The 25,179-nt window shown below is 34.8% G+C and overlaps 1 protein-coding gene across 2 annotated transcripts in view; it reads left to right on the forward strand.

Annotated features, from left to right (window-relative positions):
• Positions 1-14,924, forward strand: part of METTL14 (methyltransferase 14, N6-adenosine-methyltransferase non-catalytic subunit) — a 39,499-nt gene extending 24,575 nt beyond the window's left edge. For both annotated transcript variants that reach the window (XM_073237107.1, XM_073237108.1), the window contains exons 7-11: positions 787-928; positions 4,402-4,494; positions 6,801-6,917; positions 8,017-8,227; positions 13,459-14,924. In XM_073237107.1, the coding sequence (XP_073093208.1) occupies positions 787-928; positions 4,402-4,494; positions 6,801-6,917; positions 8,017-8,227; positions 13,459-13,763 (868 nt within the window). In that variant the 3' untranslated portion in view covers positions 13,764-14,924. The remainder of the gene's footprint in view (positions 1-786; positions 929-4,401; positions 4,495-6,800; positions 6,918-8,016; positions 8,228-13,458) is intronic.
• The last annotated feature ends 10,255 nt before the right edge of the window (positions 14,925-25,179 follow it).

Below are 25,179 nucleotides of genomic sequence, written 5' to 3' on the forward strand. Positions count from 1 at the left end.
CATCCAGGGATACTACTTGTAACATTTTAGAATGAAAATTCAAGCAGAATTCTCTTCCCCTAAACAGAGTAATGTTATCCTCAAAAATGTGAATAAGGTCTTTGAAGTTAAAGAATCTGTTTCACATTTAGCTTGCTTTGAATATTTTGTACATTTAACTGTTTGCCAAAATGTATACTGTTAGTGATTAGAAGAACCGCAAGAAAGTCTGAGTATGTGGGGAAAAATATTAACAGGCTCTATTCATCCTGTTTATAAATACTCATACTCATATGGAAGTAACCTTTCAGTAAAGGCTAGTAGTAATTGATATTAAGTATTAGAAAAGAATATTAATATAAACAATTTTACTAATAAACCAATAAAAAAAATTTTTAAACTACTTTTTGAGAGGGAGGAATTTAAAACCTACAGACAAATAGATTTACTAATCCAACTAAACAATGGAGAAGAAAGTAATGTGATGTTCCTTAAAAAATTGAGATGATGGTGGAAAGGGGTTCAAAGACTTAACATCTGAGTATGGAGTTTCAATGAAAAAACATGAGTAGTTTATAGTCCGGAAGTAAATGGGAGAATATTATTTTACTTTCTAGTGTGCTTATGTCCATGTCCTAGAAAAGAATATTGGTAAATGGTTTATTGTCTATATTAAAGAAAGATGCCTTCCTATAAAAAGATTATATTCAGTAATTAGCTTATGATTACTTTGTAATATTTAGGAAATTTCTTTCATTACCATCTGTAAAGTATTTAAAAGTCTCTCTTCATGCTTTGATCAAATAGGTACTTACAAGCAGATATAGAAGCCTTTGACATCAGAGAACTGACACCCAAATTTGATGTGATTCTTCTGGAGCCACCTTTAGAAGAATATTACAGAGAGACTGGTATCACTGCTAATGAGAAATGCTGGACTTGGGATGATGTATGATGAGTTTTTCTTCATCATAATTAATTATTTTTCAAATAAATATCTATTTGATCAGAAAGTAAGATTATATATCATCCCTGCCTTTTTAGGAATCAAAGATAATAGACTTATAGTATATGTTGTGGCTGAAAGTCCAAGGTACATTAGCAGATATTATAGTATCTTTGGTCTGATTTTTCTTTTTGAGGCAAAAGTTGAGCAGATAGGAAGTAAATAGTCTATAGAAGACTCATAATTCCAGTCTGAGAGACCTTAGATGTATAGCTAGAAAAAAACTAAAAACAGAAGGAACAATAACCTTTTTTGTATTTAGTTAGTGTTTAGTACACATCAATGTATAAATATATATATATGAAACATGGTTTCTACTCTTCAAGGAACTTAGAAGATAATGGATAAAGATGATGCATAATTTCAGTATTATATAATTGTGATAAAGTTGTATTTCCCAAACAAAATTAAGCAAACTGATAACTTCAGTTACATAAAGTCATCTGTTTTTGCTCATGAGTAACAAAAATAAATATTTATTGAGTCACTGTACTAGGTACTGTGCTAGGTACTAAAAATGTAAAGCTGATTAAGAAGACTTAGTACGTAGCCTTAAGGAGCATATTTTGTCATTTTTCTTAGTTCAATAGTAGGACTGCATAAAATGGTCTGAAGAAAAGCTGATTAAACCTTGGAAGATGGGGCACGTGAGCAAAGAGGAGGTGGTGACACATGAATAATATGAATGGATTAGTTAGAGTTGGCCAGATGAAGAAGGGTTGGGACAGGGACTCAAAGCAGAAGGAACAGTAAGAGCATAAGTGTTGGAGGCAGAGATAATATCTGATTTGGGGCAGGGTGGAAGTGTCCTGTGCTCGTTGATACTGTTAGAACACAGATTGAGACTGTCTTGTGAAGTCTTCTTAGAAGCTTGGAGTTTTATCCTAAAGACATTAAGGAGTCTTTGAAGGGCTTTAATCAGTAGTGAAATGGTCAGATTAGTGTGTGGAGGATGGACTAGAGGAAAAGAACTCTGGAGAAGGGACAGCAGATAGAAGACTGCAGTAGCCTAGCTACGAGATGAAGGGATCCTGAGTTGGGGTGATGGTAGTAAGAATAGAAGGGAGGGTGTTATTTAGTAATGTTCAGTAGATACTTTCGGTGAGTGTACAAATTTGAGTGAGGGTACAAATTAAGGATGACTCAAAGATTTGAGTCTTGGGATAAGTGGATTATCACCAGTTGAGAAGAAAGTAGATTTAAGAAGCAGGACTAGAGGAATTAGGTCATATCGAACATGTTGATTTTGAGGTATATGTGAGACATGCAAGTGGAGACTGTAATAAGAATATGAAACTTAATGGGCAGATAGATAGATCTGGTCTTAAAATACAGATTAACATATTAAACCTATGAGAATAGAAGAATTTGTCCTGAGATAGTGTCTCAAGATAAAATGTGGATTGACAGTAAAGCCTTTCACATTTCAGAGGCACATGTAAAAGATGTGAAAAGAATGGGAAGAGATGAATGAAGAGAACTAAGAGGGTATGAATGTCCTAGAAGCCAAGGGAATAGGGAGTTTCAGGGAGAGAGTAATCAGAAGTGTTGAGCACAGAAGAGAAGTAGGGAAAGCAAAGATGGGAGTGTCTTGGAAAACTGCTTTGAAACCTCCCATGTCCTCCTATTGTTAACAATATTTATTCTTCAAGGTGAACCTCTAGTTTTTCTTCCTTAAAGCTTTCCTACAGGTTTCAATACATCTGGTACTTTTATTTACATTGTTCATGGCTCTTACCACTTAAAAAAGTTTTTCCTTTTTGATGATGTATGTGATCTGTGCTTATGGTTGAAATTTAGAAAAGTACACAGTATATAGTCTTCCCAAGACTTAATGTTAAATACACAATGCTCTTGATAATTAATGCTGATGTATTTTCCAAACAGGTTGTATAAATTTGTTCCCTCAGTGGTGTGTAAGACATACCCATTTCACCACATCTCATCAAAATTGGTTAATAACACAAAAGCAATCTTGGTCAGTTTAGGCAAAAGAAAAGCAAACTGAAAAAATAAATCTTATGTTTTTGATTAGTAGTTAGGTTGAATTTATTTTCTCTAGCCAATCTCTGAGGTTTGGTCAGGGAAGCACAAGATCTTCAATTATATGTAACAAACTAAGAGTTTTCAAAATACAGGAATTTCATTTTATATGCATTTTCTTGATTTCAGTTTAATTTCACTGACCAGCTCTGGCTGGCATATTTTTTTGTCTGGCCCCATAGCCCTAAGCTCTTAATCTTTATGTGATGGTAATCCTAAAGAAAGTACCAATAGTTATATAATAAATAAAATGTAAGCAAGAAAAGTGTTTGGATTTCACAAGTATTCTTTTTCACATTAGAGACCCAGTAGTGGTTAGTGTGTTTTGGTTAAAAATATAAACACTTACTCAAAGTACCAACACTTAGCATTTAAAATTGCAGTCAAGGGAGAGTACCTTGTTTAACGTTCTTCACTAAATGTGGGTCATCATGTATTGTTAGCTCTATTACATAGATGTATTTAAGTATATGTGTTTGTATTGCATATTTATTCATATTGCTATGAGAATATTAGATAAGGAGAGATTCAAGACTTAGAGTCAGAAGTATAAAATAGGTTTGTATATATTGTAACATTTCCATCATGACTGTCAAACGTTTCTACGTAGATTCAGTTAGAGATGATATAGTTATAAATCAAAAGGATTTGTTAGGTAGAAATTAAGATTATCTTAGTAAATGAAACTTGCAAATACTTGGCTGAATTGTGGCCTCTGAAACTTCTTAACTGTGACAGAAAGCTGTAAGAAAAAGAACACCATATAAAATTTGCTTTTGCATTCATTTATGAGTATATGGTATTCCCAAAATTTAGAGATTTAATTATTCAAGAGCTTTTCTTTTTAATGTGACACACTCAACAGATAAAAGGCAAACAAAATTATAGACTATACTTTTTTGGAATTTCAGAGTTAAGGTAGTCTGAAATTTCATTTTATAATAAAATGTGTTGCTCTGTAGATACTGGAAATCAATTCCTCCCTAATTGTTTTATTTCATTTAAATTTTGCCCCCAACTTTGGAATAATTTGATCTCTCTTATTTGAGTCTCTCTTTCTCTAAATGGGTAAAGGGTTTCTCTCAAGCTACATCTGACAATTTCATTATTCTATAAATAAGATTTCCTGTAATTTCTTTCCGTGTACATATGTATCTGTGTGCACATGTGTATTGTCTTAAAACAGAATATGAAAACAATAGTAGAACAAGTTTTAAGGATAAAACTTATTGTCCATTATATTTCCTAATGAAAATTAGTACATTTAAAGAACACATCTACTTAAAGTCCTGCTAAATCTCTGGTTATTCTTTTGGATTTAGGATGAATGGGAAACAAATACGTTTGTGCAATATTGTTTTGATTTCTTACAGATTATGAAGCTAGAAATTGATGAGATTGCAGCACCTCGATCATTTATTTTTCTCTGGTGTGGTTCTGGGGAGGGATTGGACCTTGGAAGAGTGGTAAGATGATGTTTTCTATAGTGGATTTTTAAACTCATAAGAAAAATAAGTAACACAATATGTTGCATAAGAAGTTTGAAGATTAATGTTATTAATGTGTCCTTTGTTTCTTGAATAATACTAAAATATTCAGCTGAAAAAAATGTTCAGGAAAGAATGTACAAAAGGCAGCACCCCTTGTTCACCAGCACTCGGGATGAGTAATTCAAAATGTTATGTAGTACAAGGGCAGGAAGAAAACAGTTTAGAGATTTGAAACCAAATTAAAGCTCAAAAACAAGTTGCTTAGTGTCACATACTGCTCATGAGTACTATTCTTCTGAGTAACATTAATATCTGAATTGCAAATATAAGCCAAATCAAATTGGAAAAATAACAGCATCTGGAATATAACTGTTTGAATGAAAGGGAGTGAGAAAGTTGTAATACTTCAATTAATTTTAAGTACCTTACACTTAGTGTATTTTAGAACTTTGCTCTTTTTTGATTGGAATATTTAGATTTCTAAGTGGAAATAAAATAACATGCTTTTTTTAATTCATTTTATTATCATTAATCTACAGTTACATGAAGAACATTATGGTTACTAGACTCCCCTCTTCACCAAGTCCCTCACCCCACAAACCCCATTACAGTCACTGTCCATCAGCATAGTAAGATGCTGTAGACTCACTACTTGTCTTCTCTGTGAAAATAACATGCTTTCTTATCCAAAAATAATGGGAGCATTGTGGCTAGGTATTAGAAGTCTTCACTTCTGGTCTCAATTCTGCTGTCCAACAGTGAAAGTTTAGGTGAAGAGATACTTAACTCTACTGGGTTTCGGTTTCCTCACTTGTTACTGGGTGATACTTTCCATTTTTAGGACATGCTGCTTGCTATGCAGCAAATGATCTCATTTAATCCTGGTAATTTTAGGAAGTGTCCATTTGACAGGTAAAGAATTTAAGTAGGATTACATTGAGATAAATTTATGGTCAAATCTTGAAATTCTACAGTTAACTTTGTATTCTTTGTATCTATAGTAAATTTGAAACTATTGAGTAAAATCATTGTTACTGTCATTTATTAACTTCTTTTTTTTGCTGGTGCCTCCCTTAGATGCTTTTCAAAAGCTAAGAGAATAGAAACATACTGTATGTTTTTTTAGGTATGTTGGTATTTACCTTTATTAGCTCTAATGTGTGTCTTTGGGATTTCCTCCCGCCCCGCCAATTTAGGTTGAAAGTTGATCAAGAGGTTTTATTTTATTCATTTATACAACAGTTTATCATACTGGTGAAAGCAGATTTTGACCAGAAATGATTATAAGAATAATTGAATGTGAGAATACTCATGAGCTTTTGGTAGATTGATTAGGGCATGTAGGGTTTAAGCCCTTGTGACGTTTAATGAACATCAAGTACAAAACAAATATTTGGCAATAGGAATAGATACTGATCTTGATTTTCAGGATTTTAAAATAAAAATCTAAGTCTCATTTTGATGTGTAGCTCACTTCACACATTGAGAGCAGTCCTGAATATTAACTGCGTTTTATGCTCTATTTTTCTATGTACTTGATCATAGTACCAACAATATTGTCCTGCACAATTTATTTATTTTCCCTTCTTTGCTCTTAAGTTACTTGGGATAAGTACTGTATCTTTTTCATGTTTTTATTTCCAGCATGTAGCTAGCACCTACAAATGGTAGGCCTTCAAAATGCTATTCTGAGCATTGTATACATATTTGTATGCAACATTCTAGGATACTAAGGTTGAAATCTGTTTTGTAGATTACATAAAGATAAAAATAAAGCTTTATACAATAAAGAGACATACATAACCATTTTAAGTCTGATTTTTTTTAGGTTGTTAATATTAAATAAATAAAAAGACTCTTTTTGAAGTTGGCAAATAGAACATTCTCAAAAGTTTTTAGTTTTGTGAGTATAGAAAATTGAGGTGGCAAGAATCAAATTATCTTTTGAATTATTCACGAAAAAGGGACTGATTTAAAAACCCATTTTCTATTGATGACAATGGAAGGTACTATTAAAGAATTGGCATATTATATAATCCTTTCTCTGTTTTGATATTTAACTATATATTAATTATATTAATATACAAAAGGTATATGTATTTCACTTAATGACTGTATATTTAAAGACTAACATTTCTTTTTTTCCATTTCTTCCCTAAAACAAAATTACCATGACACCTTGGAATTTAGTGTCTCAAACCTTTAGGAAGATTTTTAATACTGGCTGGTTAAGTATTGTTTACTTCTTTTAGCTAATGATTTCTCTTTTCTTTCACTTTTAGTGTTTACGAAAGTGGGGTTACAGAAGATGCGAAGATATTTGTTGGATTAAAACCAATAAAAACAATCCTGGGAAGACTAAGACTTTAGATCCAAAGGCTGTCTTCCAGAGAACAAAGGTATTACCTTTACTCTTTTGTTTTCTTTATTTTCATTATTTTCTCTCAGGCTTTTCCAAATGTCTGATTATTGTTTAATTATGGTGGAAAGGTCCTTTTCTTAGACTTACAAATGGCATTGAGCATTACAGTAATACATCCAAATGAACTTTAAAATATTCAGTATGTTAGATCAACCTCCAGTGTGTTGGGGAAGGTATTCCTACATGGCCTAAATTGCCATAATTTTATCAGATACGAGCTTTTGGTACTTTTGACCCACCCCCCAGATTTTTTCCTTTTCTCTGAGCCCAAAAAAAGAGATGACAACCAGACACAAAGCTGGCCAGCTTAGAGGCAAGTTTCTCTTCTCTTTCCTTCTTTTTCCTGCATAAGAACCCCTGAGAACCTCTGCATCATACAACTGCCCTGCTAGTTTCAGGATTTAACAGTCTGTTCTCCAGTCTTTCACTCTTCAGGGAGCTACCAGAGGGAGGGTCTTTCTTATTATTTCTTAGACTGGATTCTTTTGAAGGGAACAACCTAAGCTATCCTTGCCACTACTGGTTTATAGAGTCAAGTGAATGATTAAATTTATTTAATCCATACCCCTGCCATCCAGGGTAAATAGAGAAGGTCAAAAAAACAAACAAAAAAAGAAAATTGTTTGATTTTCACATTTACTTATGTTGAGTGTTGAGAAATCTATATGTAGGCTTTAAGCCCCCTCTCTATATAAAAATGCTTACACTTACATGTATGGTTTTGATCTTAGATCATATGAGGCCTCATATAACATTTTAAGGCTCCATGGAAGTGCCATGTTTCCATTACTAGCGAAAAGTTATTATCAAGTGTTCCAGAGGAAAAGAGTTCATATTGACCTCATTCTAAAATGGCACGGCTTCAAGTTTAATACTCTTGTGTCTAGCCCCCCTTGCAACCTTCCCACATTCCAAGATCTAGGTCTTCCTGTTGTGGTTTTTGCTCATAGAAATACATCCCAAAGATTCAGGGAAATGAAGACTATTTTGGAATTGGGGAGATTGGAAATGTAAAATGGTATGAATATGACTGTTGATGAAAAGAGACTAATTGGTCTGCTCTCATTGTTATTCAGGAACACTGCCTTATGGGGATCAAAGGAACTGTTAAGCGTAGCACAGATGGGGACTTCATTCATGCTAATGTTGACATTGACTTGATTATCACAGAAGAACCCGAAATTGGCAATATAGAAAAACCTGTAGAAATTTTTCATATAATTGAACATTTTTGTCTTGGTAGAAGACGCCTTCATCTGTTTGGAAGAGACAGTACAATTCGACCAGGTAGTTTCAAAAACATTTTATGATTTTATGCTTGTTTGGGATGTAGGTGTCAAAAAAACAGTACACAGTGCTGTGTAAAATAAAATTCTTATGATGTGTTTAATTCTTCTTGCTGTACTTGAAATATGCCAGGCTTATTTTTGTCTCATTTTTCTTCCATGGTCCTCTCTCCTTTCATTGAAGTATCAGACAGGCCTTTTTTCACAATGCTGTCTAAACTAGCCAACTTCCACCCCACTCCCTCCTTCTGCCACTCTCTTCCCCCTTAATCTGCTTTCTTTTCTTCATACCACCCATCATCTGAATTATAGATTCATCTGGGCATATGTTTATAGCTAGTCTCTCTGGCATGCAGTCTCATAGAAGGCAAAGATTGTCTTACTCCTTTCTACCCAGTATTCAGATCATTCAGTAAATATTGTGTTGAGTGAAGAAATGCATAAATGAATGATTGAATAATACTGCAGAAAACAACCATACATTTGTGAAGTACAGGTCTTGCCTTTATTAGCAATTAAAGTAGCTGTCTTATTTCCTTACATGTACAGTGGTGTTTTCAAAATTTTAACTTCTTACTAAATCAATGTAATGTGAATTTACTATTTTTAAAATACAGGAGTAAAAAATAATTAGGCTATTGTGGAATAGGATTTTCTTTTAGAGGGCACAGCTGTTATTTTGAATTATCAGTACATTCTATTTATTACTTTCCTCAGAAAATGTCAGAGTAACTTTTAACATTACATCGCCTTAGTCACAATACATAAAATCAGTGCGTTTGGCCTTCCCATGTTAGCGGCACTGTTTAAAGATGGAAGAGTCAGAATTTTTCTTTTAAACATTCTGCAGTTTATAAAAAGTAAGAGAAGTTGAAGAAGTTACAGTAGAATAATTGGCTTTGAACGTATGTAAGAATTTAGAAGAAACTCTGATCTTCATTCTAAAAAAAGCAGTCCTTAAAGTTCTCTAAATTTTATGTATAACCCATTCCTCTTCTGCTTCCACCACCCACCATGTATTTCTTTGTGGGTGTGCTTTGATGAACACCATAACTTGAAAATATTTCAGTTGTAGAAACTGATAGCCTCAAATTTCATAAAATTATGTAAAATAATAAAGAGAAAAGTAAAACTGAAGTCTCTTTACCAGTAAATTTTTTTCATGTGATATGTATACGCTGTACATTAGGCATTTATACATTTGGCTTTAGAGAAAATGTTCCCTGTATTTAAGTTTTTTATTCAGCATTGTGTTACTTAAATTATCATTTTATTGCCTTTTGGCTTAATGTTGTAGTCAAATAACATACACCATACTATTTCACTCATTTGTAATTTGTTGGTTTGCTTTTGACCCAATTTAGATAAATGTTCCAGGTCCAGTTGAAAAGAATGCATATTGTTTTGTTTTTGGTTCTGATATTATTAATTGTGTGCTGTTTATGTCAGCCATGTGTTTGCTGACTTTTTAACTACTTGTTCATGAGAAAGGTCTGTTAGAATCTTTTATGATATGGGTTTTTAGTTTAGTTATCAATTTCTTATTTATATCTGAAGTTCAGTTGTTATGTGCATATAAAACAGAATTTTTATTCCTTCCTCGTAGATGACCCTCTTAATACTATTTAACATCCTTCTTTAGCTAATACTATTTAACATCCTTCTTTAGCCAGTGATTTTTACCTTAATTTCTACTTCCATCTGATGCTGTGATAGCCATTCCAGCTTTCTTTTGGTTTGTGTTTATATGGTATGTTATTTCCATTGTTCTACTTTCAGTCTTCCATATTCTTACATTTAAGGTGTATGTCTTGTGAACAAATATGTGGTTTTTCATCCAGTTTATCTTTATCTTTTAATTGAACTGTTTAGTTAATCTACATTTAATCTAAGCCCTGATGTATTTGGGCATAAATGACCATTGTACTGTTTGCCTTACATTGGAGTACCACCTGTTCAGTGTTCCTTTTTTTCTCATTTCTTTTGTATTATTTCATTCCATTTTTCCTTTTTAATTAGCTTGTAAGTTAGATATTCTCTTCTTGTTCCTTCAGTGGTTACCTTAGAGATTGCAGCATTCATCTTTGAATTATTTAAAGTCTAAATTAAAATAATATATTGACTTTTAAAGGGTTTATACTTTAGTTTATACTTTAGTTTCCTTAACTTTTTAAACCAGTTTTCCTTAATATACATGCAGTCCATACATATATATACATTTATAGAATGACCTTTGAGTTTAACCTTCTGCACATATACATGTTTAGAAGTTTTGTAGATAATTTTGCTTTCTTATCAAAGTAAGAATATTTTGGCAGTAGAGCTTGTGACAAGCAAATATTTCCTCTTCACTGGCTTAAAAAAAGTAACATCATTAGATAAAAACACTGACAGGTATGTTTTTCAGAAAGTGTGTATGTCCACATATATTGAATATCAAGATTATGGCTCCAGTGTTTGAGGAAATAAGGAACGGACTTTTCTCTTCCATCATTAATCTGTCCTACCCAAAAAGAACTCCAAATCTGGAAACAATCTCCAGTGGTAACAGCTGTTCAAAGGATGTAGAAAACCTTAAAAGGAAAAGGAAAACCTTTTGAAAAGTAAAAGCAATCATCAAACAATGGTAATCTTAACAATAATTGAAAAATCAGTGTAATAACAAAGAACATTTTGAAGAAAAAAAATTCATTATCGCTAACTTTAAGAATTGTTTTCATCTTTTACAAAGTATTTTCCAGTCCTTCTGTCAATATGTTTTTACATAATTATAGTTATCATTTTGTATTTTTCTCAGTATTATGTCAAGTATACTTCTATATTTGAAGAAATTATTTATAATTATTTCAATGTTTTTATAACATTATTTTAATTAATGTTTTTTAACACAAGTAGATGAACCTAAGGAATAGAGAGAATAGATGATTGTTAAGTGTGGTTATAGGAATAAGCATAAATAGCAACTAAAATAGAGATTTTGCCTGATACCAACTTTTATTTATAACTACAATATTCAGTGGGGTTTCCATCCATGTAGCTGTGGCACTTTACCCACTTGAGATTATACATTACACCTTTCATACAGGATATCCTTCTATTTCTGTCTGTGTCAGTTGAACAAAGTCTTAAAGGCACAAATTTTATTTTTTTCTTGTAAACTACATCTGATTCTTTACTCTTGCCCATTCTTGCAAATGTTATTTTTATATTAACTATATATAGTAAAACAAAATTTAGGAAGGAAAATCTGCTTGGGGAAATTACAGATGGTTGATGGTTAACCATGTATATTAATTAAGAATAGGAACAATTGAGAGAGGTCTACTCTACTCAAAAGGCTTCATTTTGGGGGTTGATTCCTCAAATACACTTCTTCCTCAAGGAGGTAGTCTTAAGGTATATTACATATACCTTAGGAATACTACTTGCCATTGCTTTAAAAGGTTTAAAAATTGCTATGTATGTCAAATACACTGAAGGTAGGCTATTTTAAACTTACTTGGTTCATTGTAATACCTTTAGAAATTATGATGAAACATTGTTGGAATTAAGAATTTGTATAGGGGAGGCAGAGTCCCTTATAGTTTAGTGTACAAAGATTTGAATGTCTTAGGTATGTAAAAGGCAGTAAGGCATGAAAGAGACAGCATTAGCTATTTTTCATCTTTAAATTTTCTTCTTTCCCCTTGTTGGTGTGTTGTGCCCCACAATACCACACACATGCCATAAAACTAGAAGGGAGCAAGTTAGAATCTTACAAATTAAGTTGTTGATGAGACCATATAGGTGTATAATGTGCTCTTTAATCTGAACAGGTACTTCTCTACTTATCAGGGTATCCACTAGATAATATAAAAAAGACACGGTATGATTTATTTGTTAGTTTTTTCTTCAAATAAATTCTGTTTTAATTAATGCACTGTTAGATACTGATGATTTTTTAAAAGGATGAACAAAGTACTGTGCAGAAATGGCTACTACATTTTAGAATGTGATCCTAGTAAAATATTTTGCATTTTATGATGGATCTAACATTGTAATAAATAACCCTGAGGATGATGAAGCAGAATATTTGAACCGAATTTTTCAGATGAAGAGTCTGGTTCTTGGAGATTATATGACCTGTCCTAAAGCAGCCCTAGTCTCTTAGAGCACTCTGTACACATTTCCAATGTCTCCCCAAAAGATGTGTCAGTTAAAAGAATCAGCATACGCATGGTACTCCGAAGCATAATATCTCTGTTGGGCATTTACAGATAATTCATGGTTCCTTCCATTTCAGACACAGTTTAATCAGTCAGAAAGGATCCTTATTATAAGCAAAGTTGTCTAGCAATGTAGTTGACAAAAATACCTTTTTACCTATAGAAATACAATGTTCAGTGGAAATTCTGAGAAATTATTTTTATTTCATGAAAGATGTATATTTAAGTTGGATATTAAAGGGTGGAATTTTCATCAGGTTGACTGGATAGAAAAGAAAACAGGCTCAGAGGTGGAAATTAATATGGAAACTTTTTGTAGTGGTTTACTCAAATGCAGGTGTCATGAAAAGCGTTAGTGAGAAATGTGATTGGAAAGTTAGTTCAAGCTTGATTATAAAAGACCTTAGATTCCATATTTATGAACTTGGCCCTAGATGGCTGCTCAGAGAAGTACCATGTATGAAGCTTTGCTTTAGGCTTTTCACTTTTAGAGTGAGGAGAGGTTGGGAGAGCATTTCAGTATATATGTACATCTGTTACATGTGTAGGGCACTGGCCTAATAAAAGAAGTAAACTTAAGGGTGGTAGTGGAAATGGCAAGATGGAATGAAAGGGAGCAGCATGGTAGTTAGGGGTTGGATTTCTGGGACCTACCAACTGGGTTATTGTGATTGGAGAGTACAGGTAAAAGTTGGTACCATTGCCACGAGTAGGAAGGTTATGTAAAATGAAATTTTCACTGAGCCAAAACTCAGTGTACTGTATACTTTTTTTTGTTTAAGTGCTATTCTCAGAGTGTGAAACATGGATGGAGACAATAGGGAAGATATATTACAAAAGTTACAGTCTAGGAAGAGAAATAAGATAAATACAAAAGAAATCTTTATGACCATGATTAAGTGTCTTGCATCCTATAAAAAAGATCAATATTGGTGATAGGGACATCTTTAAGATTTGAAATAGCTCCTAATGGACAAATAAGAGAGAATTGAGAAAAAAAAAAGATAATGTTTCTTTTCTCTGTCAGGTTGGCTTACAGTTGGACCCACTCTAACAAACAGCAACTACAATGCGGAAACATATGCATCTTACTTCAGTGCCCCTAATTCTTACTTGACTGGATGTACAGAAGAAATTGAGAGACTTCGGCCAAAATCACCTCCCCCCAAATCTAAGTCTGACCGGGGAGGTGGTGCTCCCAGGGGTGGAGGAAGAGGTGGAACTTCTGCTGGCCGTGGACGGGAAAGAAATAGATCTAACTTCCGAGGAGAAAGAGGTAGCTTCAGGGGGGGCCGAGGAGGAACACACAGAGGTGGCTTTCCACCTCGATAATTTTTTAATTCACTGGCCCTGTTAATGCCCCCTATATCATCTTTATTATAGTTTGAATTTCAATTAGGAGAGTTAGTTTACAACTCTATTTCAGCTTGAACTTAGATTTAATTTCTCTAAGCTGTGGAAATACCTTAGCCAACCTGCCGTTTGGTTACACATACTATCTAGTTTTGTTCCAGGATAAACAGATCATCCTGCCTTTTAACATGGGCATGTAACCAAACAGAATGGAACAGTACAAATAACTTCACTTTCAGAGACTGAGTTTATTCTGATTGATTCCAGCTAATTAGAAAGGCTCTTGGTTTTTAGAAAAAAAATCGTATTCCAGTGCTGACGGTAATGGGTATCCTGACACTGCTGTCAGAGCAAATCGGAAGCTGTTGGGGAGCCTTGATAGAATGGAGCTGGGATAGATGATAAATTTCTGTGAGGGTTTTAACATTTTCTTCAAACAGCAATAAACAAATCATATATAAACTCAGATATAATTTGTCCTCAGAAGAAATTGAGAGACTTTAAACAAAAATCACCTCCCAAATCTAGATTTGACAGGGGGAGATGGAGCTCCCAGAGGTGGGTAGAGAGGTAGCACTTCATAGACAGACTTAAAGAAAAAGCTCATCATAGTCTCAACTGTGGTACCACAGATGAGTCTTCGTCATGCTTCCTAAGAAACAAAGGAGGACAGATTACCCAAGTGCTAAAACTTTGGTATGGATTTAACTTGGATTTACTGTCAAAGTAGTTTCATATTCCTCAGCAAACTAAAGGTGACAACAGAGACACCTGGTTGTCAGGTTCTTGGTTTAAAGATTTTGGGGAATAAAGTACTTGGTGATGAGGAAATGACATACATCTTAAACTTCTTGTGAAGAACACAATGTAAAAACCAATTACAGAATACCCTCAACTTATGAAGACAGCTTGGAAAATGGAACTGCAGTTGCCTTTTATTAAAACAATATAATATATTGTTTTGAGGGACTAATTTTACAGATTAGTTGTCTTAAGACTTTATGCTGTCATTTCTCATTCTGTACTATAACTTATGTTTTAAATGAATTTGCTGAACTTGATGAATGAAATATAATTATTGTTCCTGATAAATATAGTTTTTATTTTGTGTATGATTTTTCTAATGAAGCTTTAAACCTCTGAAGTCTGGAAGTCTGTTTTCTGTAAGAGAAATTGCTGTTGTAACAAAAGGAAAAGGACCAACCTAAGATTAGACTCTTCTGGGGAAGGAGATGAGGAGGCCCAAAGTACTCACAGTACCCTGACTTTTCTTCACTGGGTAGTATACAAAAAGAGAGGAGGTTGATGATGTCAGCTAGAACACATTTTGTGGTGGGGAATATCATCCCCAAACATGACTGAACCAGCTTAAACCAAAGAATTGTGGAGATGTCAATCAAAAAGTGATCACCATGTGCCAGCACAGCGTGAGAAGCTGGGAAGTGGGGATCAAGCGTGGAGTCCAGCCTGGCAGCCAGGTCACATATCCAAAGTTGGAATGGTCAGCACTACAGGGACCGTGTAGTGTTCTGATACTTTGGTAAGTAAAAGAGCCCCCTATGACTCGTTAGCTCATCAGTGCTGAAATGTCACCTGCGTATCTCTTCTGTTTTAAAGCCAGGTGAGTGTTAATGCCAGAGCTTCATTTTACACTGACAAGAGTTGTAATGGTAGGATGCCTGGGAGTTACAACATGCTGTTGATAGCCGAGATCCTTGTGTCATGGCTGTTACTAGGACTGATTTCTTTTCATGTTTTTCAAAATACTTTCTACCCATCTTAATTGCTAAATTAAGTTTTAGCATCTAATTATTGTGCAATAATTGTATGATTTGTTACAGCAGTTTAAAACCTGTACTCCTTCATCCTGAATTTAAGAACATAAGATTTAGTGTGTAAAGTATAGTTCTAGATTTACTGGTTTGTTTAATATGATTTTTATTAACCTGACAAGATTTTGGCCCATTTGGGACTAAGTCTGAATAGTAGTCTTTGATCTGAAAGTATTTCATATTTTTGTGAGCTATTGAAAACATAAACATAAAAGGAAACCCTTTCTTAGAACAATCCTGTAATCTTGGGGTCATGTAGGACTTTTAGCATTACCCTATCTTTATATTTGGTGAGAGAAAGTATATTGACTCAGTTTTGAGGCTATAAATCTAGGGCTTCCCAGAAGGTTAGAACATGCATACAGGAACCAAGCATGTATTAGAGTAAAGCAAGTCATGAGCTTGTCTTCTAGTGGAATAATTGTCTTTTTACATGTATTTTGTTTGCATATGAAACAGGAATATGTACTTCCACTCAATTACTTTCTCCCATTTATCTTGTCTCTGCCATTTTCCCACTTTGATGGGGTTTCTCAACTCCTCTTTAAGTAGAGCAGCACAGAACACCTTAATAAATAGTCACTGACTTGATCTCAGGGCCATGAAGAGTAGAGAGGTAAGGACAGGAGACCTTATGCCCTGGGAAAGGTAGACATCACTACCCAGCTCCAGCTTACTTTTAACCACACAGAGACTATGATAAGCCTGAGATATCATGAACTCCCTAATTTTTAGATCCTGGCAGTTTAAATACTTTGTGTACTTTGCTTACATTTTCTTTTCATGGAACTAAAATTTCTTAATTTGGCTAGCTAAATACTGCATGCATATTTTAAATTCTGGCCTCCAAACACCAAGTGACCAAATTTATTAAAAGAGGAGGAAAAAAAGTACTCCACTGGAACAAGAACATCAACTTTGAAAGCATATAATGCAGTTGATATACTTTGGAACATACAAAAATGATTGCAGATGTGGGCTACTACTTTAAAATTGCATACGGTAATGTGACTACAAGCCATTCATCTGTCCAGTGGGAGAAAATGTAGATAGATATCTTGGCCTGTGTTATCACAAAACACACATTTTATAGAATTCCATACCTATACAAGTTCTTAGTTTACAGTTATGTTGTGTTTTTTGTTTTTTTTTGTCTTTTTTAAAGTGGAAGACAGAAAGTCAAACAGAGATCCCATTTTAGAAGTTTATGCTGGTTAAATTACCAAGGTAATTGCTTAAATGTTTTATGTAATTTGCTGCCATTTTATAGGTTTATGCTTTTCAAAACAACTTCTGGGTTAGGTAGATACTTCAATATTTAGTCAAGGAGAGACTTTTAATGTAATGACATTTTCCATATTAGATAAGATAAGCTACAAAGGAGTATGGATTATTTGGCTCTGTCCAGAAAGCTAGGCTTAAATGCATGGGAAGTAGGAGCTCAAGATTATCGTTTACTTTTCTACTGTTACATGTTACTGGAAAAAAATTTTTAAGCATACAGTAGTCCTCCCTTATCCACAGGGGTATGTTCTAAGACAGCAGTGGATGCCTGTAACTGCATAATACCAAACTCTATGTATGTATATCTATATATACTATGTTTTTTATATATATACATATATACATGAAGTTCAGTTTATAAATTAGGCCTAGTAAGAGATGAGCAGCTATAATAAAATGGAGTAATTACATAGTATAATAAAATATATGTGAATGTAATCTGTCTTTCAAAATATTCTCCCATACTCATCCTTCTGGTGAAGTAAGATGATAAAATGCCTGTGTGATGAGATGAAGTGAGGTGAATAATGTAGGCATTAGGCTACTATTGACCTTCTGACAATATGTCAGGAGGATCATCTGCTTCCAGACCTTGAATAACTGTAGGTAACTGAAATGGTGGAAAGCAAAACTGTGGATAAAGGAGGATCAAATGTGATTAAGAATACTGTATCAGTTAATGATTCTGTAACATCTTAGTATATTGATAAGATAGTGACTGCACTGGAGGGGGTAAGGATTTAATAATATGGGTAACTGTTGAACTACAGTGTTGTATATTGGAAATCAATGTAAGATTGTATATCAATGATACTTTAATTTTAAAAAGTTGTATTTATAAAAATAATTCCAAAGCCAAATTTAGGAAATTGCAAGCAGAAATGTAAGCTTGTCAGCCCTCTGACTCCCTGCATCGTAAATCCCACCTTCTCGAGATATAATGCTGACAAGATATTGGATCAAGATAGCGCCAGAACCTCTTTGGGGAACATTCCCAGTTCTGATTGTTTTCATATACCCCAAACAGTAAAAGATTGCCATTCCATCTGATACCTGCTTTTATCTACCCAGTCCTGAGCTTATGACCTGCTGCTCATGCTCTTAGGAGTTAGTCCTAAGAGCCACTTTATAAAGGCAGTGGTATGCTTTATTAGCTTCTAATGGATGGCAGATCATAAGTGTCCAATAAGTAAATTGTCCCTTAAACCTGTCCTTGCTAAATAATTGGAAGTAATACCCAGAGGATTTTTAATATCCTTCACTTCCTTCTTGTGATGATTTCATGTTGCATAAGAGGACTGTTTCTCTAATAAAGGATATTTTCTCTCAAGAACATTATTTTTGAGGAAACAAAGTAATTTCCATTGACTTATACTTATCAGTGGACTTAGAGTGGTCTAGCTTTAAAGGCACCTCTTTCATCAGTGTGTAAAACTTTACTTTCTATGAAATGCAACCTATTATAGTAACCAAGTGATTTAACCATATCTGTACCATCTTGTTAATAATAATAAGTAAAAATAACATTGTTCCTATGAGTAATAGCAGACTTAAGAGAAACTAGATTGCAAGAATGAGGAGAGGAGAGGATCGTTGAAGATAGGCACAGGGGGTGGCAGGCAGGAGTCTAGGGAAACTGCTGGTGATAATATAACATTGCCTCTGGGAGAGATGGCCACATTGGGAAGTAGCTGAGTGACACACCTAAGCAAGTGTTAGTTCCCAGACTACACATTCAAACACAGTGGAAACAGAGAAGCCCTGTACTTGAGACCGTGGAGCGCTTTGGAGAGTCAGGAGAGTGAACCAAAGATAGTAGTAATTCCCTGTCCAGTGGAATAGAGATTCAGATGCAACTCAGTTGATTTTTAACACATGACTTTTTTATACACTTGAGTTTATTGTTGTAAATTCATATCTGCTAAATCTGCTTTCTCTTATCATAAATGTAATCATCCTTGCCAAAGCCTTAAAACTTTATTGGCTAACATTCCATTCCATGGGATATCCTAAGACTTTTTAAAATATGAATAATAATGTATTTAAAGAAACAGTTTCTCATGAACCCAAGGAATCTCTGCTTGAAAAATGTTGACTTATGACTCTAAAGTCTTATTATATAAAAGGTCTTAAAGTTGAAAATTCTTGTTGCAAAAGACTTCTGTATTTGTAACTAGTAACATCTTTTTTAAATGTTATAAAAAGTACACCCTAAAAATGTTTGCATAACTCACGTGCTCTTGAGACTGCATTGGCAGTCACTATTGTTACAACAAACTATTGTCGTAACAACAGTTTACTTAATGGGACACTAGTCATTTTGTTTCACCAAATTGCCTGTATTCTTTATGTGATCTAAAATGATTTTCATGTGTGAAGTGTGGGTAACAATGGCTCTGGGAATCATGTTTGTAAGGATATATGCTTTGGGAATTGGGAGAGTTTTCCCTGGATATGACAGGGGTATATGGTAGCCTTTGAACTATCTGAAAACTGCTGTCAAGTGGAAGAAGAATTTACCTGTGGCCTCAAAAGACAGAGAACTTACACTGAAAGAAATTTTAGGAAAACTGCTAAATGTAATATTCTAACAGAACTTTTCATAAATGCTTGCTTGGGGAAGAAGTAAGCCTCTCATCACTTTCTCAAGCAGATGCCAGGAAACATCCACTAGAGACGATAACTAGGAGATTTTTATTGCCTCTTTCAACTAAGATTTTTTCTTCTTATCCAAATTAGTATTACATCTTGTATTTTCAGCGATTAAAATTTTGTAGTCAGTTCTCTAAAGAATTGCCTTTTCTGGAAGATTACTAACCTTTCTGGAAGGTTTCAGTCACATTGTTATAATGCCTCCCCAATAGAACTGAAGTTCAATTTCAGGTGGTCTTTCCATTTTCAAAAACATGATCTAAAATTGGATCTTTACAGTTCATTGTTTTACTAATAAAGAAACATGGTTTCCATATAACTGAACATTAAAAAAAGATGAACATACCATTCTTAATTGTTCTCAGGCTACTGTCATTAGGTGAAGAATTCTTAAAAGTGAAAGTAGTACCATTTAGTAACTTCCTCAAAGATGAACCTTCTTGAGTGAGTGGACTCTTATTTTTTCATAGTGGTTCCCAACCTTCAAAATACAAATTCTTGTCTTTGGTTTATATTACTAAAGTTCTATTTTTTAACACTTAAAGTGTCTTAGGTTACAGTTTTCTTGTTGATGACCTTCTGAAACCATCTTTTAACTTGACATTTCTGTAGCATTTAAAGATAGAAAGCTTAATTTTGAATGTATCACTTAAGATAGTCATGACACAGCAGATAAAATTAGATTAGTCCTAGTTTTCATGATCTAGCTGGTTTAATTTTTTTTTTTTTTTTTGAGAGGGCATCTCTCATATTTATTGATCAAATGGTTGTTAACAACAATAAAATTCAGTATAGGGGGGTCAACGCTCAATGTACAATCATTAATCCATCTCAAGCCTAATTCTCGTCAGTCTCCAATCTTCTGAAGCATAACAAACAAGTTCTTACATGGTGAACGAATTCTTACATAGTGAATAAATTCTTACATGGTGAACAGTACAAGGGCATTCATCACAGAAACTTTCGGTTTTGATCATGCATTATGACCTATAAACAATCAGGTCAAATATGAATATTCGTTTGATTTTTGTACTTGATTTATATGTTGATCCCACATTTCTCCTATTATTATTATTATTTTTATTTTTAATAAAATGCTGAAGTGGTAGGTAGATGCAAGATAAAGGTAGAAAACATAGTTTAGTGCTGTAAGAAGGCAAATGTAGATGATCAGATGATCAGGTGTGTGCCTATGGACTAAGTATTAATCCAGGCTAGACAAGGGCAGCAAGACATCCACGGATGCAGAAGATTTCTCTCAAAGCAGGGGGGGTGAGGTTCTGAGCCTCACGTCTGTTGATCCCCAAATTCTCACCTGATGGCCCCCCTGCGACTGTGCCTGTCTTAGGTTCTTCCTCCCTTGAGGAAGCTTACCCGTCTCTGGCTAACCAGTCATCTTCCGGGGCCATACAGGGAAATGTAAAGTTGGTAAGTGAGAGAGAAGTCATATTCTTTGAAAAGGTTAGCTTTTTACTTCTTTGCAGATTTATGCCCTGTGGCTTCTATGCCCAGCACTTGTCTCGAGGTATCTTTACCACCTGGAGGAATTATGATACTCGGTAAATTCGATATGAGGCACGAATTCTATTTAAGGGTTGTAATTAGGAAGGAAGAAGAAAAGCTATAGATGTAGCATATGAAGGAAACATGGGAGGACTGATTATTTCTTTGACATATCTTCTTGTATAGTACCTTAAGTATGTATAGGTTTTAAACTACTAACTAATTTGCACACACATGTTAACATAATAGGAATACGGTGACATAAAGCAAATCTATAATTATCATCCATCTCCAGTGAAGCCAAGAAAACCATTTAGGCACCCTAGGCATTTGTGAAAATTTATCTATGATATGATGGATATTGTCCAACTGTACTTGAACCATCAGACAAATTAAAGCAGCCCATTTCTGGGATCTGTTCACATCCCATATGTTCTTTTAACCATAGATAGTCTATAGTCATGAGATTTTGGAGTGCTACAACTTGCACCCCTCCCAACTCCTGGTTGAGTTCCAACAGTACAGATCCGGTCAAATTCGTTGTCTCACTGTATGCACATGCCAGCCTAGACATCTCCCTCCTCATTCCGATGGCAAGTCCAGGAGACGGTGGGCTGGATGCAGCCACAACCGCAGCATCGTCCGGATCCCTGTGGAGGCTTTTTGATGATCATCCCCCAGCACAAGTCCCCCAGAGAGTGCTGATGCCGGAAGCTCCTCCTCATATCGTATCTTAGTTCATTTTCTGGGTATCCAAGCTAGGCCTTGATCTTCTGCATAGAAACAAACAGACCCTTTGCCCGCACTTTGACACTTTGACATGCCCTCTATACCACTGTGCAGAACTCCTTGGAGTACAGCACACAGTAACTTTTTTTTTTTTTTTTTTTTTTAATTAAGAGAAAGGAATATTATCAGAAAAGAGTATCTCCATAGCTGATCATCTGACACCCTTTAAGTGATCAACATTAAGGATATTTAAAGCATGCGTTGATCTTTGATTTACCAATAATTTTATCCTGTTAAGGAGTAATCCCCCTTTTCTTTCTTTCTTTCTTTTTTTTTTTTTAATTTTTAATCTATACTTACATGAAGAATACTATGTTTACTATGCTCTCCCCTATATCAGGTCCCCCCTAACAACCACATTACGGTTACTGTCCATCAGCTTAGCAAAATGTTGTAGAGTCACTACTTGTCCTCTCTGTGTTGTGTAGACCACCCTCCCATTTCTCCCTCCCCCACATGCATGCTAATCTTAATAGCCCCCTTCTTCTTCCCCCCCCTTATCCCTTCCTGCCCACCCATCCTCCCCAGTTCCTTTCCCTTTGGTACCTGTTAGTCCATTTTTGGGTTCTGTAATTCCACTGCTGTTTTGTTCCTTCAGTTTTTCCTTTGTTCCTATACTCCTCAGATGAGTGAAATCATTTGGTATTTCTCTTTCTCCGCTTGGCTTATTTCACTGAGCATAATACTCTCCAGCTCCATCCATGTTGCTGCAAATGGTTGGATTTTTCCACTTCTTATGGCTGAGTAGTATTCCATTGTGTATATGTACCACATCTTCTTTATCCATTCATCTACCGATGGACATTTAGGTTGCTTCCAATTCTTGGCTATTGTAAATAGTGCTGCAATAAACATAGGGGTGCATCTGTCTTTCTCAAACTTGATTGCTGCGTTCTTAGGGTAAATGCCTAGGAGTGGAATTCCTGGGTCAAATGGTAGGTCTGTTTTGAGCATTTTGATGCACCTCCATACTGCTTTCCACAATGGTTGAACTAATTTACATTCCCACCAGCAGTGTAGGAGGGTTCCCCTTTCTCCACAGCCTCGCCAACATTTGTTGTTGTTTGTCTTTTGGATGGCAGCTATCCTTACTGGTGTGAGGTGATACCTCATTGTAGTTTTAATTTGCATTTCTCTGATAATTAGCGATGTGGAGCATCTTTTCATGTGTCTGTTGGCCATCTGTATTTCTTTTTTGGAGAACTGTCTGTTCAGTTCCTCTGCCCATTTTTTAATTGGGTTATTTGTTTTTTGTTTGTTGAGGCATGTGAGCTCTTTATATATTCTGGATGTCAAGCCTTTATCGGATCTGTCATTTTCAAATATATTCTCCCATACTGTAGGGTTCCTTTTTGTTCTATTGATGGTGTCTTTCGCTGTACAGAAGCTTTTCAGCTTAATGTAGTCCCATTTGCTCATTTTTGCTGTTGTTTTCCTTGCCGGGGGAGATATGTTCAAGAAGAGATCACTCATGTTTATGTCTAAGAGGTTTTTGCCTATGTTTTTTTCCAAGAGTTTAATGGTTTCATGACTTACATTCAGGTCTTTGATCCATTTTGAGTTTACCTTTGTATATGGGGTTAGACAATGGTCCAGTTTCATTCTCCTACATGTAGCTGTCCAGTTTTGCCAGCACCATCTGTTGAAAAGACTGTCATTTTGCCATTGTATGTCCATGGCTCCTTTATCCAATATTAATTGACCATATATGTTTGGGTTAATTTCTGGGGTCTCTAATCTGTTCCACTGGTCTGTGGCTCTGTTTTTGTGCCAGTACCAAATTGTCTTGATTACTATGGCTTTGTAGTAGAGCTTGAAGTTGGGGAGTGAGATCCCCCCTACTTTATTCTTCTTTTTCAGGATTGCTTTGGCTATTCGGGGTCTTTGGTGTTTCCATATGAATTTTTGAATTATTTGTTCCAATTCATTGAAGAATGTTGCTGGTAATTTGAGAGGGATTGCATCAAATCTGTACATTGCTTTGGGCAGGATGGCCATTTTGACGATATTAATTCTTCCTAGCCATGAGCATGGGATGAGTTTCCATTTATTAGTGTCCCCTTTAATTTCTCTTAAGAGTGACTTGTAGTTTTCAGAGTATAAGTCTTTCATTTCTTTGGTTAGGTTTATTCCTAGGTATTTTATTCTTTTTGATGCAATGGTGAATGGAATTGTTTTCCTGATTTCTCTTTCTATTGATTCGTTGTTAGTGTATAGGAAAGCTACAGATTTCTGTGTGTTAATTTTGTATCCTGCAACTTTGCTGTATTCCAATATCAGTTCTAGTAGTTTTGGAGTGGAGTCTTTAGGGTTTTTTATGTACAGTATCATATCATCTGCAAACAGTGACAGTTTAACTTCTTCTTTACCAATCTGGATTCCTTGTATTTCTTTGTTTTGTCTGATTGCCGTGGCTAGGGCCTCCAGTACTATGTTAAATAACAGTGGGGAGAGTGGGCATCCCTTTCTGGTTCCCGAACTCAGAGTAAATGCTTTCAGCTTCTCGCTGTTCAGTATAATGCTGGCTGTGGGTTTATCATATATGGCCTTTATTATGTTGAGGTACTTGCCCTCTATTCCCATTTTGCTGAGAGTTTTTATCATGAATGGATGTTGAATTTTGTCAAATGCTTTTTCAGCATCTATGGAGATGATCATGTGGTTTTTGTCTTTCTTTTTGTTGATGTGGTGGATGATGTTGATGGATTTTTGAATGTTGTACCATCCTTGCATCCCTGGGATGAACCCCACTTGGTCATGGTGTATGATCCTTTTGATATACTGTTGAATTCTGTTTGCTAATATTTTATTGAGTATTTTTGCATCTACATTCATCAGGGATATTGGTCTGTAATTTTCTTTTTTGGTGGGGTCTTTGCCTGGTTTTGGTATTAGGGTGATGTTGGCCTCATAGAATGAGTTTGGGAGTATTCCCTCTTCTTCTATTTTGTGGAACACTTTAAGGAGAATGGGTATTATGTCTTCTCTGTGTGTCTGATAAAATTCCGAGGTAAATCCGTCCGGCCCCGGGGTTTTGTTCTTGGGTAGTTTTTTGATTACTGTTTCAATTTCTTTGCTTGTAATTGGTTTGTTTAACTTTTGTGTTTCTTCCTTGGTCAGTCTTGAGAGGTTGTATTTTTCTAGGAAGTTGTCCATTTCTTCTAGGTTTTCCAGCTTGTTGGCATATAGGTTTTCATAGTAGTCTTTAATAATTCTTTGTATTTCTGTGGAGTCTGTCATGATTTTTCCATTCTCATTTCTGATTATGTTGATTTGTGTTGACTCTCTTTTTCTCTTAATAAGTTGGGCTAGAGGCTTATCTATTTTGTTTATTT

The sequence above is a fragment of the Manis javanica genome, chromosome 5 (genome assembly GCF_040802235.1).
Source record: "Manis javanica isolate MJ-LG chromosome 5, MJ_LKY, whole genome shotgun sequence".
Taxonomy (NCBI): Eukaryota; Metazoa; Chordata; class Mammalia; order Pholidota; family Manidae; genus Manis; species Manis javanica.